Source organism: Cricetulus griseus, chromosome 7 (assembly GCF_003668045.3).
Source record: "Cricetulus griseus strain 17A/GY chromosome 7, alternate assembly CriGri-PICRH-1.0, whole genome shotgun sequence".
In the NCBI taxonomy this organism is placed as follows: domain Eukaryota; kingdom Metazoa; phylum Chordata; class Mammalia; order Rodentia; family Cricetidae; genus Cricetulus; species Cricetulus griseus.
The window spans coordinates 102,551,732-102,572,355 of NC_048600.1; the positions used below are offsets into that span (position 1 = coordinate 102,551,732).

At 41.5% G+C, this 20,624-nt stretch overlaps 1 protein-coding gene across 1 annotated transcript in view; it reads right to left on the bottom strand.

Annotated features, from left to right (window-relative positions):
• Nucleotides 1-1,311: 1,311 nt before the first annotated feature.
• Nucleotides 1,312-20,624, bottom strand: part of Ankfn1 (ankyrin repeat and fibronectin type III domain containing 1) — a 145,147-nt gene continuing 125,834 nt past the window's right edge. The window contains exons 17-18 of the mRNA XM_027426279.2: nucleotides 14,593-14,806; nucleotides 1,312-2,108 (exon numbers count right to left, since the gene is read on the bottom strand). Coding sequence (XP_027282080.1) covers nucleotides 1,312-2,108; nucleotides 14,593-14,806 — 1,011 coding nt within the window. The remainder of the gene's footprint in view (nucleotides 2,109-14,592; nucleotides 14,807-20,624) is intronic.

Sequence of the window (20,624 nt, forward strand, 5' to 3'; positions counted from 1 at the left end):
AAGGGCCATTTAGACATTTAGAATACTGGTGAACTGAATGGGTCTTGGCTCTAGGAGAACCGTGCCTTTCTTGACTATGCAGTTGGTTTCTGTTTGAGCTTCTCACCTATGAGAATTTCAGGCAGGAGACAATGTGACTAAAGCAGCATTTCCAGGTGTTATTGTGCACATGCTTGGCATAAACTACCAGCTGAGGTTACTAAGGAAAGATTTCCCATGTGGCTGACCTTGGGGGTGGGGCATGAGGCAAACTCCTGTTGTGAAGAGCAGGGTGAAAGTGGAGGGTAGCCACCCCAGCACTGAACAGTCTTGACCAGTGATTCGGTGGTGAAGGTTGAGCCTGTGGTACTTAGAGGAACCTACCACTACCTCCTAGATCTGGGACACATTCTTGTTCAGGAAAATATGGTGCAGACCCACTGCCCTTCTAAATGTTACATTCAGTTACTGTGGACCCATTTGGTTTATTGTAAAGCAAAAGGATTTTAGTTCTTTTCTCTTTTCCCCTTCCATTGCTATAATTCAGGCTTTCACTTAACTCATCCATCTCTGGGATACTTTACTGTTCATTGTCACAACTGAACGGGATCCGAGCTCGCCAGAAGGGCTGCTCCCTGCCCTATTTTATCTTGCAAAACAGGGCTAGAAAAGAAGTATTCTCCACTTTGGTTTCTGGTGTTCTCCATGTAACACCAAGTGAAGAAAAGGCCTATCCAAGGCCCACTTAACCAGGTGAGTGTTGATGGATAAATGGGGCTTGGGGAGTCCTGAGAACCCTGCACTTTAGAACGTCCTGCTAGTTAAGGGGAACCCCAGCACAAGTCTACTTGACCCCTTGCTCTCCAGACATAACATGGGCTTCTTTACACCAAATTCTTCTGAAAGTTTGGATTTGCAGGAAAAGCTATGCTATTCTTATTCTCACTGACAGAACTTCCTTAACCACAAACACACAAAAGAACTCCAAGCCCAGGATTGAGATTAAGGAGACAATTGCCGAATTAAGTGTTCCCCCTGAGCTGGCCTATCTCAGCCACAGGTGCCACCGAAAGACTTGTATATTTGCATCATGACCATACATTTTCTAGGGTGAGGAGGAAATGGTAGTGACAGCTCTAGCCTCCCCGACTCTCCCCATCCTGTCCTCCACTTGAGGGAAAAAAAAGAGCCTTGCACATGTAACCTTCGAATTTCTAACTTTCAAAATGTTTTAAATTAGATGTGGGACACGGTGGGGCAGGATATGGTTATGGAAATGCAAGGGAAGGTGGGTAGGGTGGGGAGCACAATAGATAGCCGGCATGGGCCACCCTAAAGCATACTACTTAGTATTTCTGAAACCGGGGATGTGGGATCTGGACTCATCTCTGAACTAGTAGAGCTTGGCAGGCTGGTACGGCCTGTAGGGGTAGGGCTCAAACTGGTCCACAGTTTTGTGTCCTGGCCCACCAGTGTGCCAGGGTAGGATTCCACATAGACTCTGTGCCCCGAACGCCTTGGGTCCTGGAGGCAGCTCTTCCGTTCCTCTGGGAGGCTGGCCGTGTGGGCCAGAGGCATGCCCCGGGGCCCATCCACCACACGTCCGGGCCCCTCTGCTTCCCTAGGATTTTGAGCCAGGCCACAGGCCCTAGACTGGTGCTGTGTGTAAACGCCTTCCGAGAGCGACAGTGACTGCGTCTCGCTGTGCATGCGCAGCCAGCGGTGGTGGCGGCTAAAGCCACCATAGTGCTGGTGCTTGCCTGGCTTCCGCTTTCCCAGGAAGCCCAGAGGTGGCCGCGTGCCTGGCACCATCTTGGTGTGGTTCTTGGCTGTCAAGCCTGTGAGGGTCAGGCTATGGAGAAACTCTGCACAAGAGTGGTCAGTGTCTGGGCCCTGCACAGGGCCTTGAGGGTCCTGGCCAGGCCCCATGGTGGCCTTCATGTCGTGCACCTGTAGGACATCTGGGGCACTGCCACTCAGGCCGCTGAGGGCCTGCTGGGCGATGTCATGTGATGACAGGTAAACCAGGTCCAGGTCTCGTGGGCTCAGGGCATCACTGGAGTCATAGTCACTGTCAGTGGGGAGGAAGACTTCTGAGCAGCCTTCTTCATCGGAGCAGGGCTGTGATTCTGCAAAGCCAGGGACAGATGTTAGAAAGAAGACAAGACTCTTAGTGAGGGTCTGACTTGTGAGCTGAAGAAGGTTAAACCCTTGCTTAGTTCTTTTGTCATATTTTGAAATTCTTAAGACGTGGACCGAGAGCCACACATTTTCACTCATCACAGGATCCTGTAGACTATATAGTAGGCTGTGGAATTAGTTTAAGGGTAAAACAGTGGTTCCCCACTCTTTCACAGGGGTCATCTAAGACCATCAGAAAGCACAAAGCGTTTACATTGTAATTCGTAACAGTAGCAAAATTACAGTTATGAAGTAGCAATGAAAATAATTTGATGGTGGGGTGTAGGGAGTAATCCTGTTTAGAGGTACTGCTTACCACGCCTGCTTGGGACTGGCCACAGGTGCCGCCAAGTGGGCGTGGTCAGAGTGACAGAAAGGGTTTAAGTAGCAGAGAGGCAAGCACACAGCTCTCTTTTCTCTCTCCTGCCTGGCTGTGCAGAAAACTGCAGGTCACTCCGGCTCTGGTTTGGTCACTGGCCCTTGCGTGAGTACTATCCCTTTAACAAATACCTGTTGTCAATCTAGTTCTGAATCCATTGCGGTCGGCTTTAGCGGGAGGTGACTACAACATGAGGAACTGTATTAAAGGGTCATAGCATAAGGAAGGTTGAGAACCACTGGGGTAAAGTAAAGAACTAGAAGGTTGAGTCTGGACAGTGGAAGGGTGGTAGGGTGGTGGGGGACATTTCCTCATTCAACATACATGCATTTTTATGATTATTTTTCTGGCATCTGCCTGTAGAGAGGAAGGACAAGAAACAAAGCTGAATGTTATTTATTCTCTATTCTTATTTCAGAGAAAAGTATTATATTTGACAAAAGAGCAGCAATTTAAAAGGGGGAAGGGAAAAGACACTGGTGGCAGAAGATAAAAAATCTGGTTTCAAATCCTAGCTGCCTGTAGCTCTTTCTGTGATCTTGGAAAATTTACTTCCTTAAGTTTCAGTTTTCTTGTCTATAAGTGATGATATTGGAACTTACTTGGGGAGACTAACACCTATTGATTATAAATATAATCATTCAGTTCATGGACCTTTATTAAATGATGATGATGATGATGATGATGATGATGATAAAAACAAGCCAAAAGAAGAAACAAAAAAGAGTGAGGCAGAAATCAGTCTCAAGGTATATGTAATGGTCTTGAGTGAGCTAAAATTTGGTTCTGTATTTGTCATTTTATGCAATGGTTGTTTATATCTTTTCCCTCAAGATGTCATACATTTTTGATAAATAGTACTGTCTAAAATCCTTTGGATTTCCCAATACTACTAAGCTCATCATAGCTACTTGGTGAATAATATACATGTTAATTTTGAAAACATTTTACAGAGCATTTATGTCAAGTTTATCAACCATTTCTTTAGAGTTCTAGGTGTATGCCTTGTTTAAAAAGTCTTTCCCACACAAAATCACAAATACATTGTTTTCTAATGTTCTGGGATTTGTTTATTGTATCTAACCATATGGTATTTATTTCTATATGTGGAATAAATAGGACTCCTATTTATTTTACTAAAAGGATATCCAGTTGTTACAGCACTATGTATTGGATAATCTATTTCTTAAAAACCACTGGAAATTTAAAGGAATTCTAATAAAACGTTTTCATAGTATTTTAAAATAGAATTCAATAAATTGTTTTGAAAATTTGTCTAGAAGAGATTTATGAGAATAATTAACATCAAAAAAAGATACAATAGAGTAGGATGGCTTACCAATAAAACTGACTATAGAGCTTTGGTTATTTAAACTTTATAGTATCAGTATAGAAATGGATAAATCTGTAGAAAATAAAAAGTCTGAAAGCAGCTATAATTTTATGATAACATGATAAAGATAATATTTCAAATTAGAGAGTAAAAGAGATCATTCTATATTTAGTGTTGTAACAATTGACTGTCCCTTTAGTAGAGTCCTACCACATTCCATATATAGAAATAAATTCCATATGGTTAAATATAATTATAAAATCTGAAAATATTAGAAAACAGTGTATTTGTAATTTTTCACGGGAAGGTATTTTTTAAATAAGACACACCCTAGAACTCTAAAGAAGTGGTTGATAAATTTGACATAAATTCTTTGTAAAACAAATGACACCACAAACAAGGAAAGTATCTAGTAGACTGTAAGAAAAGAATAATGGCATTATAACATAAGGTTAAAACCCAGGCTCTAGAAAGAACCCAGAAGAGAATGAAAAAAAATGAACAGAAGGTAAGGACCAACACTTGAGAAGAATAACTAATACAAATGACGAATTAACACATTATTTTGCTATTTTCAATTCAGTTAGTAATTAGGAAAGTAGAGCTCAACAAAGACTTTTTTCCCTTAAGGTTTACGAAAAAGAGCGACAATATTGTGTGTTATTGATGTGTGGGAAATTAAGAACTCTCATGTAATGATGAAGAATCTAAAGTGGTTCAGCTCTTTGGGATTAAATTTGGCAGAGTATGTTAAAAATGTGTATATCATTTGTCCCCACAAGTCCTTTTTTGGATATCTGTTTGAGAAATTGTCACCAAGTGCACATGGAGGCATTTTACAAGTTGTTTACTGCAGTGTGATTTATGGTAGTGAAAAACTAGACATCATTTTGTGGTTGAGAATGCTGTGAAAGGAAGACTTACAGCCACAGAAGCTCTAAGAAAAGGAAAATAGTTTACTTGTAGAGTTCTGCAAGGGACTCCATATTTAGGAGTGGCTTACTGATTACAAAATACAACAGGTATCAACAAAATAAAACTGCAATGTTGCCATGTTATAGTTAGTCTGTTCGTGGTAGAAAGCTAACATGGTTATTACAAGAATATTGAAAAGTACAAGGATAAAGTTAATTTTGTTAGGAAGTCAGTATCAGGGTTTTTTGTATTAGAGACTCTTCAGCTAGAATGTCCCCCCCCCCCCCGCCCCCAGCCCCTTTTTGCTTATTTCATGCCCATGGTAGTGTGTGTGTGTGTGTGTGTGTGTGTGTGTGTGTGTGTGTGTGTGTGTGTGTGTGTTGTCTTTTGATTCCCATCCTGATTATAGGTGACTTGTACATCTCCTAGTAAGCTAGGTGTATTAAATGTTTGAGTTATTTTATTGTCAACATATGATGGACCTATTGGAACATAACTCTACTGAAGGTTGTGGAACATTTGTATTTGGTACACAGTGGATCTCCAATTCCTAAGAAGTCAGGAACGTCTGTTTCCAGGGAGTTTACTATCTTAGTGGAAGTATGAGGCAAGGATGCATTCACAGGACTGTGGCAGAAATAGGTTTCGTTAGAGGAATGTAGTGAAGAAGATGTGAGTTTAAAGGGAAGAGAGATAACATCTTACTGGGACAAAGTTAATAGATCATCTTTTATTTACTTTTCTCCTCTCATTGTCTATTCTTTTTCTATATTAATTTATTTCTTTATCCACTTTCTAAACGTGATTCAAGGAAGGCTTTTAAAGTAAATGACAACAGGATTACAAATGATGAAAGTGAAAATAGTATAAGTAAGTTCATTTGATTAGAGTATTGGCAACAGGAATGGAATTTAGGAGACCGGAGGTTACAATGGAGTGGTCAACAATTGCATATTTATAAAGTTTAAAATGTTTTTTAAATTAAGGTTTGTTTGAACACAAATATTCATGGTGGCTTTATTGATGGTAAGAACTGTAAACTGCCAGTATGTCCTTCAATGAATGAATGGCTAAATGATGGCACACCCATAATATGGAATACTTTTTCATCAACAAAAAGAAAGAATTCCATATACATAATAATTGTGCTAGAACATAGAGAAGAACAGATGAAGAACAGATTGTGGGTTGCTGAAGGGAGGGTTGGGAGGGGGCAGGACTATAAGAAAGGGCAACAGAGGGAGGAGGAGCGATGGCTGTATGGAGGAAGGAGAAGTGCAGGAAAGCCATTCCTTCTAAGATGTTTATTGAGCATGAATTTATGCCAGACAGTTAAGGACTGCTTTTAAGCGTCTAATCGTGTGTGACTCACACAATAAATAAGTCAGAAAATATGACCTCCAGAGAATACAAAGAACAAAATGATGTTGGATTTGAGTTTGAGGGTGACTTAGAAGGGAGACTCTTTTGATTAGATGGCTAGGGCCATCTCTACATCTATCTGTGACTCTGCATGAGATCTTGGTGACCAAGGGAGTTCCAGGGAAGAGTGGCCCAGACAATAATGAGAACATTCATGATGCCTCAAAGCTGATAGAAGAGTTTGAACCACAGTGACTGGGAAAACAGAAGTAGTAAACCAGAAGAGTTGTATTGCAACCCTAGCTTAGGATGGGCAACAGAGAGGATAGTGAATTTGATTTGGGACAAGTTGAGTTTGAAGAGATGGCCAGAGTACCCAGGAGACTAAATGGGACCATATTGCAGTAGGAGGATTGAAGGATGGTACTTGTGGGTGTATGGAAGAAAGCACCACTGGACAGGGGATTGTTGAAGATCTGATTGGATAGACTGATGATTTTAAAGAGGAGGGTGGATCAGGTTGGGAGAATCACTGTTGGTGTTGGTGCTTTTAGAGACAGAGAATATGCTGTTTTCAGAGACAAATGATTAGGAAAGAAAATGGATAAATAAAAAGAGATTGTCTCTCTCTCTCTCTCTCTCTCTCTCTCTCTCTCTCTCTGTGTGTGTGTGTGTGTGTGTGTGTGTGCTGGGGATTGAATGCAGGGCCTTGTACATATTAGATAAGTGCGCCACTGCTTAGTTGTGTCCGCAGACACATTGTTTTAAAAATCAGTTTAGACAGTACTTTCTCTGACCTTCAATGGGGGAAAATCAGGTACCAGAAGTAACAGGAGCCCATAATTGTTGCTTCTTTCTGATGATGGCTAGGATAGGTGCCTTAGGAGTTAGCAAGAGAAGTTAACTGACGATCTGAAACTGGGTTTGAAATAAGATCCATTCTGAGAGTTGGTAATTGATGTTGGTTGAATTTCCCTCCCCTCCTCTATGGTTAGTGAAGCTGCCTTGATGTGTTTGTTTATATCCCAATAGTAATAACACTATCTGGTATTTACTTAGTACTTAGTGTGAGTCATCTATAATGCCAAGCCATTTAAAAGCTTTATTTAATTCCTGTTTTTTTTCTCATTTTTGCCAATGAAAATACTGAAGCTTAAGCTTATTAAATTTTGCAATTTATATGGCTGATCAATGGCAGAAAAGGTACCCAAACACAGATTCATGCTTCCCTAGAGACTGCTGCTATCCATTTAAGAATTTCCACCGGTTTTCTTTGGAGGTGTTCTGATATCAGGGGCATCTAAGTGACTGGCCCAGAATTATAGTTAAGTTCCTGGCAAAGGGAATCTTGGCATTGCTGCTGTGCAGCAGCCTTGCATTAGTTTTCCTGATGCTGCTATGGCAGTTGCAGCACTGGATGGCTTTAGAGAATAAAGATGTTTCTCTCATAGCTCTGGAAGCCCAAGTTCAAACTCAGGGTGTTAGCAGGACCACTTTCCCTCTGGCAGATCTTAAAGGGGAAAAAGAATGGGTTACCAATTTCTGGTAACATTCTTTATGCTTTTATTGTCTCATAGCCTTTCTTCAGTGTTTATGTCTTCTGTTTCTTATGAGGATTCTTGTTATTGGGTTAAGGGACCAGATAATCCAGAATGATCTCATCTCAAGATTGTTAGTTATATCTAACTAGTTATATCTATCTATCTATCTATAGATATACTAGTTATATCTATCTATCTATCTATCTATCTATCTATCTATCTATCTATCTATCTATATCTAACTAGTTATATCTAACTAGTTATATCTATCTATCTAACTAGTTATATCTATCTAACTAGTTATAGCTATCTAAGATCTTTTTTTTTTCTGAATATGGCCACACTACCAGGACACAAAGGTTAACACATGGATATATAATTTTTTAGGGTGTTGGTGTCATGATTTAATCCACCAGAAACAGTTAATATAAAATGACTGTAACAAGAAATGTTCCCCAAGAAACTTGACAATGTCTTTCTATTGCTAGGTAGTAAGTCAAGTACTTGGCAAAAGCAATTTGTACTTAAAAAGATTTGTTTCTTTTTATATGTATATGTATGAATATGTGTGGGTGCCTGTAGGTGCCAGATGAGGCTGGAAGAAGGCATTGGGTCTCTGGAGCTGAAGGTTTAGGTTGCTGTGAGCTAACTCATGTGGGTTCTGGGAACTGAATTCTGGTTGTCTGACAGAGCACCAAGTGCTACTGAACCACCTCTCCAGCCTCCTGGTTTGTATTTGATCTTTCAGTATGCAAACAGAAGTAGAGAATGCACTTAAGAGGAGCTGATATCATGGTCAGTGGTAAGCCTAGTCTCCAGAGAGGGCCCATCCCAGCATCCTCAGGTGGCACTAATTGCTAAGCTCTCTTAGCTTTTGGGCTATTTTATTTATATCTATGTTACTACCCTTACCAAGTTTTATTGTAAACAATCCACTCATATTTCTCTCAATTCTTTGGACCATAAAGACAGCATGCAACCTGTCTTACTTATCTCTGTTTAGTAAAATGTTTATGTCAGTCGGTAAAGGAATGGCCTAAGGAACAAGGTAAGCAGAAGGATATGTGGAGTCTCCTATATTTCTCGTGTCATTGAATCTGAACACGGGCATCGGGTGGAACACGAGACCAGTGGTTCTCAACCTGTGGGTTGCACCATCTGCCAGATGCCCCTCATATGAGATATTCGCATTACAATTCATCACAGTAGTGAAATTACAGTTATGAAGTAACAGCAATGAAATAAATTTATGGTTGGGGTCACCACACCATGAGGAACTGTATTAAAGGGTCACAGCATTAGGGAGGTTGAGAATCACTGCAGAAGATTGTGTCTAAGTTATCCTTACATGAGCCTCTTGTGTGGGAAGTACATTGAGTTGGAGTGCCACTAGGATGCATAATGAAATCAGGGGGTACAAAGAGTAGTGATATTGGTTGTCTCTGAAAAACAGCATCTTCTAAAGCATCCTGGAAAGACCGAATTTATCTGGTCTGCCATAAGACTTCATGAAGATAACCATTCATTCCATTTCTCTGTCTTTGGTGATATTTGAACCAAGAGTCCATCCACATGTGGCAGAAAGAACAACTGATAAAAATGAGACAAACCTTGGCTGAAGACTTGCTTCGTTTCTTACTGTGTATGCAATTTTGAGCAAATTACTTGGCTGATTTGGACCTTGTCTGTAGCATGGAGGTTGTTAGACTGCTTATCTTCCACAGGTATTAGGTAGATTTAAAAGATATGTAAATATACCCAAAGTGCCAAGTAGACAGAAAGTATTAGTATTATTTAGGTATGAAGATGACTAAATAAAATTGTAGATGAGTAGTCAAATATACTTCAAGACTTGGCTATGAGAATTCTTTTGATGAGTAGGAGAACAGTGCTTTCTTGCATGGTGTTCAGTACTGTATTTCCTAACTCTAGTAAATAGTGACTTAGTAAATGATATAACTTACTGTGTGGCTCCTAGAGCACAGGAGATAAGAGGTAAATCAAGAGAAGGGTTAGTTATAACTGTAGTAACCCAGGAGGGAGGTGTAAAAGAGCCAGAGAATGGAGTGTTAAGTATCCTGTTGGTTCACGAACATGCCCTTAGGAAATGCTATTCTAGTAGAACTGGATCTTAATATTTGACTTGCATGACAGTTGGGTTATTTATTAGAAGACTTAGTGGAACTTCTTGCTTGGAGTGGTGTAGCCCTCCCAGAACAGGCTGGGAGAGTCTCCAGGATGCATCCAGGGTACCCAGGAGAGTTTCCAAGGACTCAGACTATTGCTGCTTCCTCCCTTCTTGGAAAAGAGTGCAGAGTTCAGTTTCCCTCCCTAGACCCAGGCCATATGCTCAATTAATCATGGTAGGCACTTTGTCCAGCTTATATTAGCAAAGCTGGTGGTGCTCCCCATTTTCCCTTGGAGGGCATTGGGCAGGTCAGCCTTGGTAAAAGCTGAGCTTCCTCTCTGCTTGACCTGCAAGGTACTGGATGAAAGTCTGCCCATACTATTAGTGCTGGCTTAGGAAGCTTGGTTTTCTTGCCATTGTGATGGGTTTTGCAAGTCCTGGTCTCTGGGTCAGGCCAACAACATCACAGTAGAGTTGCTGTGGGGAGATGACATTTCTGGAAAGAATAGTTGAATAAAGTTACTGCTTTTTTTCTTAAAGGTGGGAGATAGTGGTGTTAATGGCATGACAGAAATAAAGGAACATTAGATATTTCCCTAAAATCTATATCTATAATTAAAAATGCATTGACTCATCAAGCCTTAGGCAGTTTTGTTCATTTTTTGATTTCCCAAGAGAAATAGTACCTTAAGATTCCTGTTGAATTTCTGAACCATTTGGTTGACGCTGAATTGTTCCTGACCTCTTCTGGGGAAAAGCTATCAGGAAGTTTTACATTTGCAAGATTGATATGATCTTCAAACACATCTGAAGTAAACAACACTTGGCCTTCCCTCTGTTGCCTCACCCATGTGTCACCAGGAGAAACATCAGTGTCCTGTGGGGGGTGTTGCTTCCTGTGACACTGTGCCCACAGAAAAGGAGGGGGAGAAAAATGCCCATTCGATGGACCAACTCTTCCTTCCCCCTGCCTTGGGCTGCCTTTTCTTGGAGCCAGCTTGTCCCCTTGGGTCCTTGGGAGATGCTTAATTTTAATTGACTCAGATGAATTCTTTCTGTTTTGAAAACCGCACAGAATCAGGAAGTTAGAGTTCTACTCCCTCTTCTCATGCTAAACAGATTTGCACAAATACATTCAACATACTCAACAACTCTAGGACAGAATCTTGGGCTGGCACCAGGGGTAAAATTTGTGATAGGCTTCATATTTCCAGCAGGCGCCTTAGAAGTTGAGTAAGCTCTACCCACATAGAAAGGAATTGTGCTGCAAACTCAGTTCTGTGAGTAACCCAGTAGACTGGGGGGGGGGTGTTTGTCTAAATTGGATTTTTCCCCATTCACAAGTGGTTTCCAAACAATTCAAAGTGGTTACACTTATGGAGAGTATACAGGGACAGCTTCCCTTGCACTCAAGTGCTTCTGCCTTTGTGAGCAGACAGGATGCTGTTTCTTCCTCGTCCTCAACAGTGTGTTCCTGTCAATAGTTTCTATTTGTCGTTTGCTGCCTTCCACATCTTTGTGTTTCACAGCCTAAGGAATTTTGGCTTCAGAGAAATAAATGGACCCAAGAGAGGATTGTATTTTAAGAAACAGAATGATGATCACTCACATTTTAAGTTAATAATAAAATCCGAATGCAACTGGGCAGATCCTCCCAGCAGGGAGTGTGTGTAATCCATCCTTAGGCCAACGTGAGAGTCTGGCATTTCTAGGGCATAGAGGAGGCCACCCTCATACTGTCTAGGAGGAGCCCACTTGGGACCCTGTGGCTTAAGAGAAGATTAAACACTGGGAAACTTTGTGAACAGAGAGAGCAGATGAGCTGTGAAGGTGGAAATAGAATGGAAAAGCTGTTTGCAGGATTATATAAACAGTGGAAGGCTGGAGAGCATGTCTTTCCTGCCTTAAAAATGGCTTTCAACCTTACACTTCTCTAGTTACTTGCTGCCTTTCTTTCAGTCTTCTCTTTCATGGCCAAGACTTTAGAGTGTGTCCTACTGGTCCTACTTGTCACCTCCCGCTTTCCCCAAACTACTGATGTTCAGCGTCTCTCTCTTTTCCTTCACAAATGCTCTCATCAAGGTTATTTATGACCTTCTTGCTGAAAAAAGGCAAATCAACAGAAAATGTATAGTTGTTTTATTTAACTTTTCGCCATCATTTGATATGCTTTCATTTTTATGACATGGTTCTCTGCTCTCGTTCTGTCTCTGGTTGTTCCTTCTTAATCTAAGATGTCTTGTTGATCTATATCATGGGGTCCCTTCCATGTGTTTCTTTTTCTGTTTTACATATACTCTCTAGGGGCTCTCAGGCATTTTTGTAGTTTCAGACATGATCCAAACGTCAACAGTATCTTAAATCTATAGTATTATTAGCTCAGCTATTTTTCCGAGTGGCAGACACTGTACATCTTTACAGTGTGTTTCTTCCTGAATGTTTATTTTTGGAAATATTCAAAGCAATTCATATTTTTCATATGTCCAACTATTCAAGCTTTTCCCCCCCTCTCTCTTTTCTTTCCTTTGTTAATAGCATCATGAAGCCCTGCAGCATCCAATCCAGAAAATTTAGTTTCTTCTCTTTTTATTAGCTTCCCAATCTTCCTGCTTCTCATATTTCCCCTGTACATTTTCTCCATACAATAGTAAGATATAATTTTAAGGCTAACTCAGATCCTATCAGTCCTTGCTTATGGTTTCTGGTGGCCTTCTGTCACAAGTAGGAGAAAATCCAAACGTGATAACAGGACCTACAGAGCCCTGCCTGATATGGCTCCCTGCCTCTTACTACCTCCCCTTTCACTCACTCTGGCCCAGGCACTTGGCCTTCCTTCCAACCTACCCTAAGATCTTCTGCTATTTTGCTGTTTAGAAAACTCTAACTCGAGATTTGTGTCTTGTCCTGTGGTGGGTTAGGTTGTCACCTTCTCGAGTGGGTCTCTGGCGTTCATCCTAGAATCCAACACTTCCCTCTCTGCCTTCATCACAGTTCCTGTTTTGTGTTGAACACTGTAGTTTAATGGTCTACTATTCATTTTTTTAATCTATATTTTCCTTGCCATTCCTTCTAGACTGAGTTCCATAGAAGTAGATACATTACCTTTTCATTATCTTCTGGCTACTCAAAACAGTGTCTGCCATACAGCAGGCAACCAGTGTGCATTTTTTTAATGGGCAGAAAGAATGAACAGTTGGAATCCTGACCATCACTCAGACTGGCTGCAGTTACCTGACATGCAGCACAGAACAATCTGTTTCTTTTGCACACAAAGCTCTTTCTTCTCCCACTCATCTTCTGCTTCCTCAGTACTTGCTTCTGTCACCTCCAGCTTTGGTCTTATGGGTTAATGCCACCAATCTCCCTTGCTACCCATAGGCAGTGACAGTGCTCTTTTTCATCAGTGTCTCTAAATCTCCCATTAGACCAGTTCCTGGCAGAAATGCCAATTGATTTGTACCCCCAAGGTCAGTGCAAATTAGTAAAAATCAAACAATCAAGCAAACAAACAAATACCCCCCCAAACACACCCCAGAGTCTATTGAAGTAATTGTTTTGTTGAATTGTTGGTAAATCATACACACCTTTGGTAATAAAAGTTAGCTGTTTCCCAAGTTTTTCCACTTGCCAAGTTTTGACTTTTAGAGACTGAGATTTTAAAAATGGGAGCACATGCAGACTTGCTTATAGAAAAGGCACTTATTCCTAATAATGATTTTATGTTAAGATGATAACATTAAATGTGTTTATATTTCCTATTACACTTCATGTATGATAGTTTGTTTCACTTACAAATGATTCTGTAAGGTGTAGGCATTACTATCCAAATTTTACATATATGGAGATGTAAGAATCTGTTCAAGGACATGCAGCTGGCAAAACAAAATTGGAATTTGAATACAGGGCTTTGATTTCTAAGCCCATGCTCTTTCTGCTGCACCATGCTGCCCCCTATGGGACAAGCCTATACACCAGAACTGTTCACTAAAAATATTATTATGGAGATCATAATATTGAAGTGGTTTCAAGATGCAGAATTAAGAAAGTTACTTTCTTAAGAAAGGCTGTTACTTTTATTGACTAGAAAAATGGCATTAGACTTAACCTGCTCCAGGGAGGAGTATTATATAGTATTGCCTATATAGCCTTTTTTGCTGCCTGTAAGCACAAAGATGTTTTGTAGAAATTTGTGTTATTCCAGTCATGTTTACGCCACTAGTATTTGCCACATAATCTCATTCTGAATTCCCAAGGTGCATTGCGAGGCATTTCTTTTACCTTGTTTCTTAGACCGTCATGCCCATGACCATGATGAACTTATTTGGCTTCCTTCAGTTTCAGGAGTCTAGCTAGTTTATCCACAGTTTCTCTCTTCCTCACTTTCACCTGAGAATATGATGTGGGTGGGAGGCATACCCTCAACTCTTACCTCAGATGGAACTAGAGGCGGGGCTGATGTACTTACCTGGCACTGCGGCAGTTCCCATTAGAAATTTCTGGACTTCCGTTCTTGCTCTGTGTCCTTCCATATCTTGGGCATGTGGACTAGCACACTGGTCTAATCTTAGCTACCCCCAAGTAAAGTGATCTCATGTGATTGCCCTGGTCTCCAATCCTTCCACGGTTCTGCTTTTGTTTCTTTTATGCTTTCTCATCCTCACCCCTCAACAGTGTTTCTACCACTTGCTATAACCAATGCATCCACACAAAGAACACCATCAGTGAAGACAGGTCCAAGAGTCTGGTGGCCAAGCCAAAGAACTTTAGATCTTACCGCTCACTGCCTTTCTTCTGTGCATCTCTGGGGAGGGGGATGTTGATGGAAGACAGTCAATATGTGATGATGTAGAGCTGATCTTCTTTAGATTCTGCTCATGGGAGGGGTCTATCAGCTTAGTGATGGACAAGCCAGAGACGGGTTGCTTGTATCTTGCATACTGTAGAGCATCCATGATCCACCTCATTTCACGCCAGACTTCATCTGTTTGCTTTGGAATAAAATGGTGAAAAGCATTAAAACAAAAACATTTTCCTGAGAGCCCATTTTCCATACTATTGGTTTCTATGATATTGGTTTGAGCCTTACTTGCTTTGTTTATAAACTACAGACAAATATCCCATAAGTTGTTATGATGATTGAGCAGGGTGATGCATTTGAAAATATCTGTGACCCTGCAGAGCACTTGGCTCACACACATAAAGTGCTGTTTTCTCTCACTATGTAATGAAACATACATACAATATCAGGGAGGTGAGATGATGCAAATGATATATGAATTTCAGAATGCTTGTACCTGTATTACAGGAAAGATTTAACTTTATATATTAAACTTACTACTTTTGTATATATAAAGCAAATGCTTCCAGAGTCTAATGCAGTTTTTAAAAGTTCTTGTTAAAAAATGTAAACACTCTTATGGTAGCGCATTTTAGATCGGAATCGGTATCACTTTGATTTCGGGGTTGCTATGGTGATTTTAGTGACATTTTCATTATAAAGTACAATAGTAGTTGCTAGTGGTTTACAAGTTACTCATTTTGTCTGTCGCCATAGAGGACAGGTGTTCTTTAGGGCATGATGAGCACTGGGCCATGATTTTTCTGGTTGTTCTGTCTCCCAAGAAGAGACTGCAGTTACACAGTTTCTTGGGAACTTGAACCTTGTGATTGGCTTTACATCTGGTTTCACTGGGTGCCTTGGCAAAGGGTTAACTCTTTGTGTTCATTTCTCCATTATAAGTTGAGGACATTTAACCATGTGATGGCTAAGATAACATCCAGCTCTAATACTTTATGGCTCATTTTGGAGAACACTTAGAAAGCTAGTAACTCTCCCTTCAGGTAGAAGGTGTTCAGTGTAAGAATAATGGCACATTAAGTGTCCTTTTCTGGAGAGGTTTAAAGATTAGGTATCACTCAGTTTTACTTTATTTTCAAAATTTCTTCGTAGGTCTTTACACTTAACCATATACTTAAAAAAAAAAAGAGTATCAACAAAGCTTGTGTTCCTAACACAGACTAGATTTTGAAGCTATGACATTCATTGTCATGTTCAGTGAGATAGCAGGCTAGACTGTGCTAGTGAGCAAAACTATGTGGTTGGGGGCCATTTCCCCTTGCCTTCTAGTTCTGTTCTGCCCTGGGATTGGCCTTGGCAGAGTATGCAGGGCTGGTGTTGTTGAGAGCATGAGACTGAAGCCTGGGGTTCGTTTGCTCCCTTATCTGGGCAGTAAGTTCCACAGCAGCCAGGCCCAGGAGGAGGCACTAAGCCATGGGAAGGGAGAATGGGAAGGGAACAGGAAGTTCATGAGGTAAAGCCAAACTGGGATGCCCAGCTGAGACTTGCATGGATTTTCCCAATGAAACAGTTACTTTCTCAGCTGGCTTTTACTAGCCATGTCATATTCAGTGTCCAGTGGTCTCAAAGTTATTTTAAAGGCACCACATGTTTGTGGATAACATTTTTAGGGTGGCTGATAAGGACAGGAATGGTGCTTTTGTATTCTTCTTCAAGTAGACGCTCAAGGAATGCTAGCAGAGTGAATGAAGGGACAGAATGGCTCTACAGTTCTACTGTTTCTCAGGGTTATTGGAAGGAAGCGAGTTCTACTCTCAGGGTTATTGGAAGAATTTAGGGGATATGGGTGATTGGGCTCTGCAAATCGGGCAATATTGTAACATTTTCAGTTATATGATACCCAATGGGCTGACTGTGAATCCCTAAAAGATTTCCCAAATCCGAATCCTGGGTCCTGTGACTATTACCTTATATGATGAAAAAGTGAGTATTGCCTTCTGTGGCAAAGTTGGGGTTGTAAGAATTCTAAAGGAAGTGTTCATCTTGGATTGTCTGTGGGAGCCCCACGTCCAGTGACAAATGTCCTCATAAGGACTTGCTTGTAAGAGTGAAGCAAAGGGAGACTTGGCAGAAGGGAAGAGGCAGCCAGAATGGTAGAGATAGATGTGAGTTAAGGAATGTGCACAACCCCCAGCTTCTCCCCCAGAAGCTGGGGGAGACAGAGAATGGACTCTTCCTCGGAGCCTTCTGGGGAGCGCAAACCTGCCAGTGAGAATTTTGAACTTCTGCTCTCCAATGCCTAGAATAAAAGTTATGTCACCTTAAACTAGCTGCTTTGTGGTAACTTGTAAACTTCTGTGAGCGTTTGTAACAATCCACCTGTTCTTTTTAGATAAAGGCATCTCAGCCTATTGCCAAGCATGGACAGAGCTGAACGAAGCCATGCTGACTTCTTAGTTTTTCTTGGTAGAGAGAGCCTAACCAAAGAAAACTAAACGTGCCCTTGGTTCAGGGAGGCCTGTGGATTGATTTTAATGAAACCTCACTAAGTAGCCCCCAAAGAAGTCCAATTTCCACTCATTTCACCTTCTACTGTTGATCTAAAGGCAACTGACAACATAATCCCCCTGATTTTAAAGGTCCAGCTTCAGCTTCTGAAGACTTGCTGACATGCTTTTCAAACGAGTGGCTGTGAATGGCCTGGGTCCGTTCATTAAAGGGTCTGCATCCATTTCTCACCCTGCTCTTTACAAACTTCGGTTTTCATCCTATAAATTTTACCCTTTCTCTGGGCCCAGGCAAGATAATATTTTTATTAAAATGTAAAGGTGATTGGCTTTCTCACAGCACAGCCACAAGGTGCTTGAGGGGATGATAGATTGGCTATATTTAATGAGCTGTGTTTCTATTACGGCTTAGGCACATTTGAAGCATTACAGTATATAAATTATGGCCTAATTGCCCTTTTGGCTTTAACAGCTCAAAGTACGCTAAGCCTCGAGTCTTCATGCTTTGACGTTTTTTTTCCCTCCCTCCCTTCTTCCCTCTCTCTCTCTCTCTCTCTCTCTCTCTCTCTCTCTCTCTCTCTTTCTTCTTGTCTTCCTTCTCTCACTTTGACATTTCCACAGTATGTGCTGTTGTGCTGTCTATAAATCCTGTGTACCTTATCTGTGTTTTTCTCCTTTGCCTCCCCTAGTCCAAGCCTCCCCCCTTTTGGCTACACTCCTTGGCTTCTTTTCCTAGCTGTATTTACATAGACTCCCCTGCTCTTTACAATGTTTGGTTTGTGTAGTAACACTGTCTTAGATCTAGATGGAACTGGCAGTTGCCTCTGCAGGTTCTGGTTATGGTGTGGGGTGGGCTGAGCTGTGAACACCAATGGCTGAGTGGCTGCGGCTACTTGTCACGTTTAGGGCGGGGGTGGGGGGTAAAGAAGCAGACACAAGTAACGAGAGCTAGGACCTCGAGTCGTCCATGAGGTTGCTCATATCAAGGGCAGCAGGGTGGCACACCCAAGGCGTTGGACCCAGGTAGATGACCTGGAATCACCCTACTCCCAAAAGTTATCTTTCCAACACTTTGGCAACTGGCTTTCATCCAAGTCTATGTGCCTAAGGGAGTCCAGAGCAGGTGGGAATTTTGAAAAATTCTTGACCTGGCCTGCCATTATTCAGCTCACTCAAAGATGTGAGTTGGACAAATGAGATTTGGGGAAGCCCAAACAGAATAAGGCAGAAATATTATAACCCAAGGCATGATTAGCAAAGTGTTTCTTTAAAATGTTTCTGGTTGTAGGTCATACACTTAACATTAGAGGTGACTAGGACCTGAGACTTTCTCTAGTCCAATCCTTCCATTACAGATGTGAGAAGCAAGCACCCCCATCAACCTTCAGATCCAACAAAACGTTTTCTGCTCCAGAACTAAGAGCTGTGCCCCTTGACTTCTGTCCTGTTACTATTGAGACTGTTTCTCTATGTAACCCAGATTGGCCTTGAGCTCCTTGTGTGTGCCAGGCTAGTCTTGAACTATCAGTCCTCCTGTCTTAGCCTCTCTAGTTCTGGATTACATGTGTGTGTCAACAAGCCTAGCTTCATCATGGCATTGGACTCAAAAGGTAATAAGGGGACTGGAGTGGCTGCTCAGTGGACAAGAGCACTTGCTGTGCAAGCGTGAAGACCTGAGTTTGTTTCAAGGTTCCCACACAAAACCTGGGTGTGGTCACATGTGTGCACTCTCTGATAATTCAGTGCTGAGTGGGGCTGGGAGGGAGGGGTTTGCAGAAACAGGAAGGTTGCTGGTATTTGCTGGCTACTAGCCTTGCTGAAAAATGACTAGCTCCATGTTCAGCGAGAGACCCTGTCTCAGAGGGATAGAGCAGAACACTGGACATCTCCCTAGCCCTTTGACTTCTGTGTATACATACTCATGTGCACATATCATTCACAGAGAGGGTGGGGGGAGGGAGGGAGGGGAGGGAGAGGAAGAAGAGGAAGAGGAAGAGGGAGGGAGTCTTCCTTCTCTTGTACCCTTTTTTTTTAACCCTGCTTCCATCATCAGCTTCTCTTCTTTACTTCTTTAAAATGAAATAAATGGAGTGAATGATTTACTATTCTAAAATCTTAGGTGGAGAGAATGAGCAGCTTCCTGAAAAGCTACTTCTTTGGTCTGAGAGTCACCTTCATTTATCGATGAGGAAAATAGGATAATTCTACTGCTTGGTAACATCATTTTTCTTTCTAAACACTACCAAATCTTTATTCCTGTCCTGAGTACTGAGTACTTCCATGCTCAGCTTATTGTGACTTTTTCATAAATGATTAGGAGATGGGGAATGTGTGTGTGTGTCTGCATGCACGTGTGTGTGTGTGTGTGTGTGTGTGTGTGTGTGTGTGCATGTGCAGCCAGGGAAAACCTTCAAGGTTTTCTGTTTTTCAAGGAGTTCTGTTCACTCTGTTTTCCAACACAGGGTCTCTCATTGCTCCAGAGCTTACCAGGAAGGCTAGGCTGGCCAGTGAGCACCAGGTCCTCCTGTCTAGGTGTTCCCAGGACTGGGGTTACACGAGTCTATCCCATGCACTGTCTTTTTGTATGGGTTCTCAAGGCCTCGTTCTCCCAGGCTAGCACTTTACCCCAGCCCCAGGGACTTATCAATCCTCAAGTTCACAATGTTTCCTTATATTGAGTTCTATTTACTTCTTATTTGGATAATTGCTGGAGCTTCTGGTCTAGTCTGGCTCCTTACCTTTAGTCCTCTCCTTAAATTCAGGAGAGACAGGCTGGTTATTTAGTGAGTAGGGCCAAGCAGAGTGCATTCTTACAATGAAAAACCAGTATGGCTATGGCAGTATGCATAGGAGGCTTGGCTTCTCTGCTCCAATATGTCCCAGTAGAGCTGTGAGAAACTCTTATGTTCTCCAAAGCTAAGGCTTTGGCACAGAATCAAATGTGAGTTTCTTACCATGACCTTTGATTCTCTGACCTGTTCTCCCTGGTGTCCTTCATTCCTGTCCAGTTTCTCAGTCTTGTCCAGTCACCCAACATTGAATTTATGCCCCAACTAACATTTAAACACCTCATTATTCTCCACACCCTGTTTTCCTGTCTGTCTGCCTTATCTACTTATTATTTTTTCTCTGGGTGTTGGACATTCTGTTTCTACATTGTGTAGTCTGTCCTGCCCCACAGGCCCAGCTCAGATGCCACCAGGACCTTCCATGACATCTTTCCTACTTATCCATAAGTGAAAGTCATGGCTTATTTCTTTGTGTTGACACATTCGGTATTTCTCTCTTGGCACTTAACATATCTTAAGATTAATACTTATTGACATTTCCTGTCTGCCTTAATGAGTTTTAAACAGTTTAAAGCCAGGGCTTTTCCAACTTTGTATCTCTCATATAGTGCTTGACACCTGGATGTTTAATATTTCTAAAAATGGATGGAAGGCATATGAAATTGGTATTTGTCATGGAACCATTGCGATTGTACTTATTTTGTGAGTTGGG